This window comes from Protobothrops mucrosquamatus, unplaced genomic scaffold, assembly GCF_001527695.2.
Source record: "Protobothrops mucrosquamatus isolate PMUCROS unplaced genomic scaffold, P.Mucros_1.0 scaffold515, whole genome shotgun sequence".
NCBI lineage: Eukaryota > Metazoa > Chordata > Lepidosauria > Squamata > Viperidae > Protobothrops > Protobothrops mucrosquamatus.
This window is the reverse complement of record NW_015386828.1, coordinates 740851-753567: the sequence shown is the minus strand read 5'-3', so window position 1 is coordinate 753567 and position 12717 is coordinate 740851. Positions and strand designations below refer to the sequence as shown.

The following is a 12717-nucleotide window of genomic DNA, read 5'->3' as shown; positions in this document are numbered from 1 at the left end:
CTTCTAATCCCCATTCACAGATCTAATTAAATGTTCCTATCTTACATGAAGGGGACCTGATTTCACATCACTCTTAACCCCTTGAAGGTCCCTGGGAGAGTCCCTGGATGGTGTGTTATAATTCCTATGTAAACCACTCATTGTATGAGATAAACATTTCCTAAGCGTTGTACATGAGCTGCCCATATTTTGTAAACAACACCGTTTTCATCTGAGGCAGCTTGTTAGTTCCCATTGTGTTGCTCTTTAAGCTTCAGCAAGTTTACATTTCTGAGCAAGAAATGTCTAGGGTACGGCAGATTATATCAGCCAAACGTAGTAATACATAACCTCAAATAATCTGGCAGGAGTCTTTGACCTATCAGCTAACTTCTCAAATGAAAACTTTAAAAGCCTTTATCTTTAAGAAATTAAAGGGTAACCAGCAACCAGTGAAGTGTATTCAATAGAGATAGGAGAGTAGACTATGGCTGTTTGTTAACAGACAAATGAAGTTCTTGATCCAAAAATGATACTTAATATGCACAGAAATTGTCCTCTTTTCTGCCTCTCCAGTTTCCGAGGTAGAAGGGACTTTAAATCCCATGTGATTCCACAACTTCTCAACATTTCTCATGAGCCTCATTTCCTAGAAAAGATTGACCAATGTTGTTGCTTACTTCATCTCTAGCAAGCATTCCCCATAATTATGGAGGAGGTATGTTGTGATGTTCCTTAGGTGGGATAAAGTTATGGGAAATGGAGTAGAATAATAGCACAGGTAAAGACAACCCTCCCCCCTTTTGAATGAAGTCTGAATTAGAAGAGGTGTGAACTCAGTTTAAAAAGCAGCCAGGTTCCTTATACTGGGAACGTTTTAGAATGCTCCTGGTTTTAAATTTGGTAATTAGATTTGTTTGTGATAGCTTTGGTTTGCTCTTTAGCGATCAGTAAAAACTACTTACCATTATGAGATGAAGCTAATATAGTCCAATGAACAGCTAGCTGTTGTGTAATGACCAGCACTTGGTTTAATAATAATAATAATAAAGTTGGAAGGGACATTGGAGGTCATCTAGTCCAACCCCCTGCTCAGGCAGGAAACCCTATACCATTTCAGACAAATGGTTGCCCAGTCTCTTTTTAAAAACTTCCAGTGTTGGGAGCATTCACAGCTTCTGGAGGCAGGTTGTTCCACTGATTAATTGTTCTCACTGTCAAGAAATTTATCCTTAGTTCTAGGTTGCTTCTCTCTTTGGTTAGTTTCCAATGGCAAACCACTTCTGAAGTCTTGCCAACAAAACTGCAATAACGTATCCGGCAGTCACCAGGAGTCAACCCTGATTCGAAGGCAACATTTAGATTAATACACGTACAGTTTTATTTCCAGTTTCTTTATCTATCCACTCAGAACTACTATAGGAGCCCACATATTACAGGTGGTCCCTGACCTACAATCAGTTGTTTAGTGATTCATCAAAGTTCCAACGGAGCCTTCAAAAGGTACCCATCCCCTGGTTCTCACAGTGACGTGACTGCATTTTGGGTGCTTGGCAATTGGCCCGCATTTATGGCTGTTTGTAGTATCCTGAGCTCACATGACCCATGATTTACAACATTTTTGCTGAAAACTGGGGTTTACTTCCAGTTTTCAGCAAAAATGCCCCATAGCAAACAATGAGTTTGTTTAACAGCATTCGCTTTATGACCAATGCAAAAAAAAAAAGTCATAAAATCAGATTGCTCACATGGGTGACTCACTTTAAAACTGTCACAACTTATGGCCATCACAGTTGTAAAGTTGAGGGCTACCTGTACTGAAGCAGCCTGTAAGACTGAGTGTGTATGTGTGTCTATAGTTATGACTATCTAATAACTATATATCTTTACCCTATTGGAACAATAAATTTATTGATGAACAATAAATAAATAAACAATTTATAAATAAATAAACAATTTATTGATGAACAATACATTTATTGATGAAAATTGCTAAGTATTGTTCTAGATTATTTGTGTATGAAAATATACTACAAATTTGAATTTCTATAAACAAGCATTCCCTAGTTTGGTATAATTCAAATACCACAGTTTATTTACTTATTCAGTATTTATACTTGGGCTTGTGTTTTTATGCTTTTATTATTTTTCCTATTTCTTTACTCTTATATATTTTTCCAGGTTCAGTATTAAAGTATGGGTTTTTTTTCCCCCAAACATTTTGTCTTCGGGAACATTTAAGCAAGTGCCAGCTTAATCACAGCAACACACACACACCAACACACACCCAGCAACTTTTCTTCTGCATAATAACAAAATCAGAAAATGGTCAGCAAATGTATTTCACTGTGTGATAGTTGCTCAGTATTCCAGATTCGTCTTATTTTCATCTGTGACCACTGACAAGTACTCCCAGTCTTCAGCCTTCCCTAAATAAGCTGCTGAAAGCCTCAAATCTCTGCTTTCCACAGATCTACCTAGTTAGACATCCTTGATGTTTGTTCAGACATCTGACTTCCCAGAACAGTGCTGTCAGTGGGCCATTTTGATGAACAAATCTCCCATTAGTAAGAGATAACAAATTTTCTTAGAAAATGCCATTTCACCATCGACATATCTCTCAGTATTCCTCGGTATGTGACTTTGAAACCTTACTTTCAGATGTTTTAACATTTTTATTGAGTTAGGAATATTTATTTTTGGTGATTTTAGTGCTTTTATGCTCTGAGCTACCCGGACTCGCTTCAAAAGGAGATGGGTGACAAATAAATACATAAAGAAAGAAAGAAATTGAAGATACCTATTTTATTCTTTCAACTCTGCTCCACCCATGTCTTCATAAGATAAATGCAATAACCTGTGGCAGAATTTATTAGGATTAAATTTAGCTTCTGAACTGAGTAAGGCTGTGGCAGAGAAGGTGGAGAGGAATGCTGTTTTGCAGAGCTTGAATAAGATTGGGGTGTACAGAGTTTTGGCAGTGACCTGAAGGAGGGTGCTTAACATTTAGCTTCTCATCCAAGATGAGAAGTGAAATATTTTCAAGGAGAAAACCAAGAAAGTTCCATCTGTGCCTTGGGAAAAAGCACCTTTAGGACTGTGGAATCATAACTACAATAGGATGAAGAAAATGACATCCAATCCTAACTTTTGAACCCAATCCCATTGGTGTAAAAATCAAGCCATTATACTACAGTGCCTTCAACCTACAAGTTGTTTTTCCTATAAACATCATTGATCCTATAAAAGGCAATCCAAGATGATTCCGTTCCAGAGCCATGTCTGAACTAGTGGTGGAATGTGTCCATTTCTTCCAATATCTTCCTGAGCATCTTCACTAGGAAGGAACATTAGTAGCTAAATTATGGTTATTAGTATCAAACGGATCCAGAAAATGTTTTGTAAAGTATCCTATGCTATCATCTTCTACAAGACGTCTTAACACCTTTCCTCATTCAATAATGCATTTTACCATACTCTGAGCCCATAATTTCCTTCCTTTCTTGCTTTCCAGCATCAGCAAGTAGTTTAGCTTGTGAAGCTATAAAAAGAAATGCAATATATATTATCTAGACTAAATGATTACATCTATTAACATGGTAGATTCTTCTCAGATGCATGAAGTTTTGCTGAAAAAAATGGAAAGGATATATTTCAATTTTCCAATACAATAGTTTCTATTCTGGAAGAAACATTGTTTGTTCATGTTTTAAAAAACTGAAGTCTTAACAAAGTTTGGGATTTTCTGTTTAATTTCAGATTGCAGAACTAGAGGACAATTCAATGCATTTTCTTACCACTTCCGAGGAAGGCGCTCTCTTGATTACAGTTTCCGGGAAGACAAGCCTTCAAAGCAGCTAAAAACACCAAGAGCATCAAGGTACATATTGCATTTTTTTTTACTTGCTACTTTTAACATTTATTGTGCTGCTTATGATTTAACTGCCTGAAGCATAAAACCCAAAACATCTCAGCAAGTATTTTTTAATGTGATCTTATGTCCAAGTTTTTATTTTGATCAACTTGATTTTTTTTCTTCCATCATGTCAATTTTGGGGAAATATCCATAATTTGCCAAGTAAGAGGTCAACTTGTTTGATAACTCAAAAAATATTTCAAAAACTATTCTTAGTTAGGTGCACAATTAAAGCAATTTTTCAAGATTGCAGTGAGAGATTCAGGGAGTAATTTTAAAAGCTGCATACAGCCTTTTTGGGAAAAGGACAAACGCAGGCTATGGCTGCCTTTTAGAATCTCCTTTGCTGGCATTCACGACTCTGGTTTTAAAACACCACCAAATTAAAAAGCATCTTTGAGCTATTATTTATTTCACAATGTACAAATCGGGTTTGCTTCCCAAATACAGCATAGACTAGAGTTCTGTTAATTATTCTTTTTTACTTAGTATTAGTTTGAATCCATTTAGGATTAGGGCTAGATTTGGATTAAGCCAGTGATGGCGAACCTTTTAGAAACCGAATACTCCCAAACTGCCGCCCTGCCCCCTGCCCCACCCACCTGCAGGGCCACCCACCGCCTCCATGGCCGCCACAGATCGTCCAGGCAGCCCAGCAGTGCCATGGTGGCCACGCCCTCCACCCACACCCCACAGCACCATCTGCGCGTGATGGGGCGCGAGGGCGGAGTCTTGTCCCCACTGCCTGGCTGCCATGTCCTTGGCTGCGCTGCTCCATGCAGGCTGCGCCTGGGGGCAATTCTCCAGGGGGCTGCTGGTGAGGGGGCGCGGGGGGAGGCAGGGCTGGGGCAACAGCGCATGTGCCCACAGAGAGGGTTTTGAGTGCCCCCTCTGGCACGCATGCCATAGGTTCGCCACCACTGGATTAAGCAGTCTAGGGTTGATTGTCACCCTTCTCTTGATTACGCTCAACACATCATGTCCAGTAGGAGTTGTGATTTTGTAACTCCACCCTTATGTGGGAGGGAGTATGCATGTCATTATCCATTCAGGGTAATGACCTGGTGATGGCTGCATCACATGGGCTTGTTTACGTTGATGACATCACTGACTGCATTGCACTTATATCAGAAGAACCAAGATGCTTCCCGGTTGAAAGGATTAGCAGGTGACATCACCATTGCTCGGGTGATGCCAGTTGGGGGCTCCTTTCATGTCCCTGGCAGGAGCTGGAGTGAAGGATGGGAGCTTACCTCACCCCATGGCAGCACCCGGGTCTTGAACGCAGGCCTGCTAACCTCCAAACCAGCATCTCAACCATGTGAACCACTGTGCTCCCACATCACTGATTAAAAAAACACATAAGGCACCCCAAAGTTAGCATACAGGTAGTCCTCAATTTACGACCCCAGTTAAGCTCAAAATTTCCATTCCTAAACAAATAGTTGTTAAATGGGTTTTGCCCCATTTTATGATGGTTGTGATTCACAGTTGTTAAGTGAAACATTGCAGTTGTTAAGTTAGTAAAATTAAACGTGGCATTAATGGATTTCTTGCAACCCAGCTTCCTAACTCTGTGCCCCAGGCCCTGTCCTCATCATTTCCAAATTTATTCTAGAAAATATCAGAATTCCCCAGAAGAGATTTTGAGACAGCCAGCAAACCTACAATAAAAGAAAAGGGCAAGGCCATTTCAGTTGGATACAAACTACTGTTTTTTAGACTGACAAAAGTCTCTTCTCAGGAAGAAGAATTTATTCTGCACAATGGGAGTCTATTTTGGGGATGGAGACTCAGAAACAGTGAGCTGTACTAGATTAAACAGTATCCCAAGACAAAATACGAGGGCAATTCGGAAATAAACCTCCGTTTGGTTATCAATGACAGACACTCGCAGATACAGAACTTTTATTATACACATTAGAAAACTACAACATTACATTACTTTTGAACATAATCGTCATTCAAATTGAGGCGCTTGTCATAATGTCTTACAAGGTGTGAAATTCTTTAGTAGTAGTTGCTCGGCACCAAATCTGGACTATTGGGGGTGGTGGTGATCAAAAACATCCCAAATGAACTGCTTCAAAAGCTCTTGGGTGCGTCTAGCGGTGTGCGGGTGAGCATTATCGTGAACCAACACCACACCGGAAGTCAGCATGCCCCGACGCTTGTTATGGATGGCTCGTCTGAAGTTTTCATAACGTTTGACGGTAGACTTCTGAATTGATGGTTGAACCACACTCCACGAACTTCACTAGGACTACTTCTTTGGCATCTTCACATTATCTATGGCATCATTTCCGGTGTGCTGTTGGTTCACAATAAGACGTTATGATAAATGCCTCAATTTGAATGGCGATTATGTTGAAAAGTAATGTAGTTTTCTAATGTGCATAATAAAAGTTCTGTATCTGCGAGTGTCTGTCATTGATAACCAAACGGAGGTTTATTTCCGAATTGCCCTCATATTTGAGTTCATTCTGATAATTTAAAGAGCTTTGATGTACTTCATTAATCCTGACCAAGGTCCTGCAAGCAAGAGCTCTCCTTTTCCAGTCCTTCTGTAAGATAGAGATACTTTTCTAGTACAGGTAGTCCTCGAGTTACGAATGTAACGGAGCCTGCCAATTACATTCGTAATCTGAGAATTGCGTAACTTGAAAGCGATCACTCCCTGCTTTTGCCCATGCATTCACTCACTGAATATGCAGGTCATTAAGTGCACACGAGGTATCTCAGGGTGGGGAAGGCAATGGGGGAGCCTAATGCAGAGACAAGACCAATGCGTCCAGCCACCCCCTACCCATTGAGAAACTCCATGCTCCTCTTTCCATATCTTGGGGACCCAAGCTGCTTGGCCTTTTCGTCCCCACCCCATTAATGACTGCTAATTTACTTTTGGCGCTACGTTTGTAAGACCCGCACTTCCCACGCTCACCTCCTGAGCGGCATTGAGTGACGGAGCCCTTGTCCAGCCAGGTGGAGAAGCGCCAGACCAGTCTCTCTCCTTCCCCATCGAGCCCCAGCCTCTCTGTCACAAGGGGGTACGCCCCTGCCCTGCCACTTGCTGGAGTGCTGAACCTGCCCAGGTTTCACAAATTGTGCTGCTGGAGAGCTTCCAACTTCACGAGATTTTTTTTTTTTTCACAAGAACTTGGGAGGTCTGACTTAACTTCTTTTTTTTTTAGTTCCACGAACTTCTTTTGTTTCCTGCACGTTTCTTCCATTTGCAACGCAGTGTTTTGTAAGCGGCACAGCCAAGAGTGGCGGTTAGGCAATGGAAGGTATTCTCCATTCCATTCTTGCTTGGAGGGGAACTAAAATTACCTGGTATGTCCTTATCTAACCGTGACAAAGCAATGGAGCGCAAAGAACAGCTTCGCCCAGACATTTGAGGCCACCCTCCCACCCTCCCCCAGGCTGCCTCCAGTTCCAGGTTAGAGGCCGAGGCCATGAATGGGATCCCATGCTTGCAATGAGGAGTGAGCTGGTTCCACCAACCTGCGCTATGCAAAGCTTCAGTTCGGGACTCTCAGGTGTGGCACCAAAGTAGCATGCTGTAGCATCTCTGCAGTTGTTCATGTGAACGACCACTGTGATGCTGCAACATACGTAACTTTGAGACCCAGTCATAAGTACTTTTGGTGGGGATGTCGTAACTTTGAACATTCGCTAAATGAAGTTCGAAACTCAAGGACTACCTGTATTCAGGAGGAAGCATGGTGAGATTTACTGCTGGCAACATATTTTCTACAATTAATAGTCTACATGCTCTCATAACACTGAAGATCCATTATAATATGTCTTTCTTTTTTGTGGGGTTTGGCTGATCACCTACATCCAGCATATGGAGCTAGAATCAATGCATATCTCTTTTGCTTGCCAGTATGTTAAAAAAAATTCATTGCACGTATTGCATATAACACATAAAATTTCATGAATAAATATAATATACTATTTTTTTAAAACTTGTGATTTAAACTGCATGTATTCAAATTTCTCACCCAGCAAATTGGGTCCTCAGGTCATCTCCACGTGCTAGTGATAATGCATTAAAGATAGCCTTTACAAGATAGACAACCAGATTTTTAAAAAACATCGATGCCTCTTCTGCACAATGTATGTAACTTACTTTTCTTCTTGTTCTAGTTTTACAAGAGCAAATGCATTGTTTAACAGCACAACTTCATCTTTTGACGAGCACAAGAAAACCCCCATAATGAATGATTTCAAAGAATTTGTTGGAGATATGCAAAAAACAATTACAGACCTCAGAAAACAGGTAAGTGTGAACAGTTCTTCAAATAACATTAAATACTAAAATGTTTTTGGAGTCAACTTAAGAGTTGAAAGGATACTCCTGCCAGTGTAGGAGGGTGACAATTTTTACTTATTCCCCATGATACCAAAACCCTGCTTGGGACAATTGGTGGACACACTAGGGATCCTTAAAGGTGGTGTGGCAGGGACTGTAGAATTGTGAAAATCAGTAGACATGTCCGTTGTATCACCATCTCCTCATGGAGGAATTCTGATTAAAGTTTGCATGCTTTAGGAAAACATATTTGTGTAATATACAATTGCTTAATGTTTTTCATTCAAGCAAGGTATTCTTTTGAAATATACTAAGATCAAATATTATCCTAGATTAGGTGTTGGATTAGGATTTGGGATTCTCAGGTTCAAGTTTACCTCATTCATGAAAGCTCACTTTCTCATAACACACTCTAACCATACTGGGTTGTATGGGGAAAAGTTGGAGGAAAGACTATTATATATATATGCTGACTTGAGTTCCTAGGAGAGACATGTTAGCAAACACATTACTATGGTGCAGAAACTACAGTTTGGTTTGAACCTGGAATGAAAATCCAGATTCATATTAGCTTTGCAAAGTTCTTAGATCAGTTGCTTTCCAAACAGAATTGTGCAAAGATAAAGTTGAGGGACAAATTGCACTAGAAAGGAGAAGAAAAAATAACCAAGAAAGTCTTTGTCTTTTCTTCCTCATGCATTTTTGTTCTACAACCTCCTTACACTTTGAATCCAAGACACACTTACGACATGCAGAACTGAATCTGGCCAATAGTTCTTACATGATTAAATGTACTTATGACTGGATTATCACTGTGTGTGTCCATCACATCCTTCCGGTTCTCTTCTAACTCCTTGTTTAATTAATGGAGAAGCAAAACTTCCCAAATCAGCCTGGTTTGAGTCTGTTATTTCTTCTTTTTAAGGATGGAGTGGCGAAACAGGTTTATATCCTAAATGACATTTTTCCGCAGGAAAGGAACAGAATTAAAATACATACTTTAATGCACAAAATGTCAAAGAAATTCCAAAGGGAACCTAATTTTTTTTTAGCTGCTGAATGCCTCCCATTCCTTATTTATTGTCGTGCAAAGCAACTTTACCATCTTATGTTGCCATCTTAGTACAGAATTTCTCAGTAAAATGCACATGACATTACCATGAGAATTTTGAAGGATGTTCTATGGCTTTGTTGCATTGCACATAAATGGAAACAGAAGTCCTTTTGGCACTGATGGATAAACAACATTTCCCCCGTTCAGATAAAGAAACTTGAGTCACGGCTCAGTAGAACCGAATGTACTGATGCAAATGGCAAATCTTACTCCAGTAATGAAACATGGAAAAAAGACCCCTGCACCACATGTGAATGCAAGGTGAGTTTAACATGTTTTTAGGCACACATGTATGCATGTGTTCTTGGCTGTGTGTCTCCTGGCATGTAGTGAATCTTCCTGAGAAATTTGTAGAGGGCTTGCAACTTTCCACATTTATATTCAGGAGCTTCTTTTTGCTTGTATGAAAATGTTATTGTTATCATAGTTTCACAGTGTTTGGGTCTGCCGCTTTGACTGCCAAGGAGACAAGCTGTTGCTTTTCAACTGACTGGATTGTCTCCTTGCCAAATAAATTGCTGCCAGAGAATGTAGAATTGGCAAATTGGGCTTCCTGAAAAATCTAAACTGTTGCTACTTTTTAAATTTTTCTTAGAAAACAAGGTTTCTAGCCCATTTGGCTATGAAGCTATGTAGCTAATTTTTTTTTTTTAAAGAAAGGGATTGTTTAGTTCACAGTATTCTGGCCTGGGGTTACCACACACTTCCGTGCCTGGATTTTCTCTTGTCCTCTGAGTGGTGAGTAAAACCAAAATAAACGGTATTGAGTCAGAATAAAGTCAGGCAGTTTGCAGAACTTTTGCATATTAAATTTAACAAGTCTTCAAGACAAACTAATTCTGAATTACTGCCTCTATATTTTCCGTACCCACTTGAGCTTGTTTATTTGAAGGGGAACTCTCTTTTAAGATTGCAGCAGCCTTGCTCAGAACGACTCGGAAGTAAGTCTCATCAAACCTGGTGTGACTCGCTTCTAAGAAGACCCTCATAACAATGCATGTTACTCTATTATTGCACAGTCATATTTGAAAGTTTGAGACAATCCAGCTGTGATCTGTATAAAGCTCCCTTCTCTGTGTGTTTAGCGAAGAGGCTTGTGATCCATAAAAATTTATGCATTTTGAAATTTGTTTCAAGTTTTTACAATGCCCTAAGCCTTGGAGGCAGAGTAGTATGTGTGTGTGCTGCTGCAAGATACTGAAACAACTAGTCCATGGAAACTTTCTGGAGCCCTGACATCAATAACATTTAATAACATAATGTTATATCTAGGACTTAATAATGTCCTTTCATTAACCATAATTTTAATTGGGAAAATGTGACATTCCTAGACTAGGCCAAATCCAAAAATGCTAGGGAATTTCTAGAAGCCTGGCACTCTGACAAATCAGCCATCAAGAGACACAGAGACATTAACAACATCTGTAGATGATGCACAAGAGACAAATCAACTAGCCCCAAAGAGAAAAAGATTCCAGTACCTCCCAACCAGTAATCAGCATTCAGGTCAGCATAGATTAACTCCAAGGTCACCTTCAGACCTTGTCCAATCAAGTAAGCAACACCCCAATCAAGAAACTGCCACAGAGCCATTAGTAAACAGCCCAACCAAAGAATCCCTAAGACTGCCCCCACCCAAAGAGACAGGCAAGACACCAGAATATAAACTGACAGCAAACAGCACTCCTCACTAGCACTGATGATGTTACCTAGTTAGGGTAAAGAAACATCTGCAAGTAGACAAGCAAGCTCAGAGAGCACCAAGGACCCCTCAATAATGTAAATATTTCAACTTATTCATTTTGTTTGGGTGGGCAGCTGCCAAATGTATATATGTCACTGCGTTCAGAATGTCATCATGCTTCCATGGTGCTTCCATTCATGCAAATTACTGAAAACTTGGAAGAAGCCTCCTAGTTCAGAGCAAAGCCCATGGAATTAAATATTTTGTCTCACAGAGCTTACCAAAATCATTGAAAAAAATCCAAGCATAAGAGCATGAAAGTCTTCAGATAAAAGTGCAAAATATGTTTTTAACAGATTCCTGACTTTTATAAAACCACGAAGTACCCAATGGTACTTCAAGAGATGGCTAGCAGTCACTGAACAAGCTGTGCATATTAATATTTGTTAGGTTTACAGTTTTATTATCATTGTTACTCCAGTTTATACCTTACCTTCCTGGATAATGGCATTTAAGGAACAGAGGTCTGCATGATATATAAATGGAATAAGATCTCTTTCTCTTTAGAGATTCTCTTTGATCCAAAAATTGATTAATTTCAAGAAAACAGTGACCCAGTCTACTTACAATTACTTCATGCAAAGATTTTTCCCAATTTATCAAGCAATGTGAAGCTTTTTCCACTCTTTGTTTGTCCATTGATTTGTGCATAATATTTTCATTCAGAATCCAGCAAGCAGCTTAGAGTTAAAATATTTACTGTTTCAATATTTAACCTATACTGTATGAGCAATACAGGCCCAAATCTCAAATGCATGTGCTTCAGTAATGTACATGTTAATCTTATCTTTTCTTCTTCTTTTTTATTTTAAAAAAGTAACTAAACTGTCACTCTCTACCTTTTAAAATGCAGGTTGGTCAGGTCACCTGTTATGTGGAATCGTGTCCATCACTTGATTGTGCTACACCTGTGAAGTTGAAGGGCATTTGCTGTCCCGTGTGCCTAAAACAAACCGTTAGCAAGGGAAACGCACCCTAAGTCTCAATTGTCACATATCAAGTCATATTGATATCTGCCAATGGCAAATACAGGTAACAGTAGGCTTTAAACCACAATAGACAGCCAAGAGGTTAAAGGAGAATAGCATTCAGATAATGGGGTAATAGTGTAAGAAAATCGATTTTACTTCCTTATCCATTGGAAAGCCACAAGGTGAAAAGTATTGAAAGGGAAACAGTGTTAGTCAAGATAATTTTATGTTGAAACTTCTCAGGTTCAAGAAATTAAAAACTGGTGCTATTTTTTTGAGAAACATTTGTTTAGTTTTTTAGGCTCCCAGGTTGATTTTTTCTTTCTTTGTACACTGGTAGGAAATCAGGTGCCATTAAAGGAAATAAGGTCCACATAACATAACGCCTAGGTTTACATATTGTATTATGTGGTTCTGTAAACCATGGCTTAGTGTTTGGTGTACTTACAGCCATTATAGTTTAGTGAATGCACCATGGTAAAATCAAGGCTTAGTGCAATATATGAACACAGATATTGCCTGGAGTCATACATTATTCCACTCCTACTTAACCATGTCATAGTGAATAAACCACAATTGGCTGAATTCAGACAGTGTTAGGTCTGCCATGTCTGGGCTACAGAACTCTGCAATACCAGTAGACGTTAGCAAAGGATGTATGAGAAAATAATATCT

General features: G+C 39.5%; 1 protein-coding gene across 1 annotated transcript in view; it reads left to right on the top strand.

Moving 5' to 3' along the window:
• The window catches only part of PXDN (peroxidasin), a 75079-nt gene extending 63012 nt beyond the window's left edge, over positions 1 to 12067 (top strand). The window contains exons 20-23 of the mRNA XM_015816875.1: positions 3739 to 3859; positions 8048 to 8180; positions 9475 to 9588; positions 11925 to 12067. Of these exons, the coding sequence (XP_015672361.1) occupies positions 3739 to 3859; positions 8048 to 8180; positions 9475 to 9588; positions 11925 to 12050 (494 nt within the window). The 3' untranslated portion in view covers positions 12051 to 12067. The remainder of the gene's footprint in view (positions 1 to 3738; positions 3860 to 8047; positions 8181 to 9474; positions 9589 to 11924) is intronic.
• Positions 12068 to 12717: the final 650 nt, after the last annotated feature.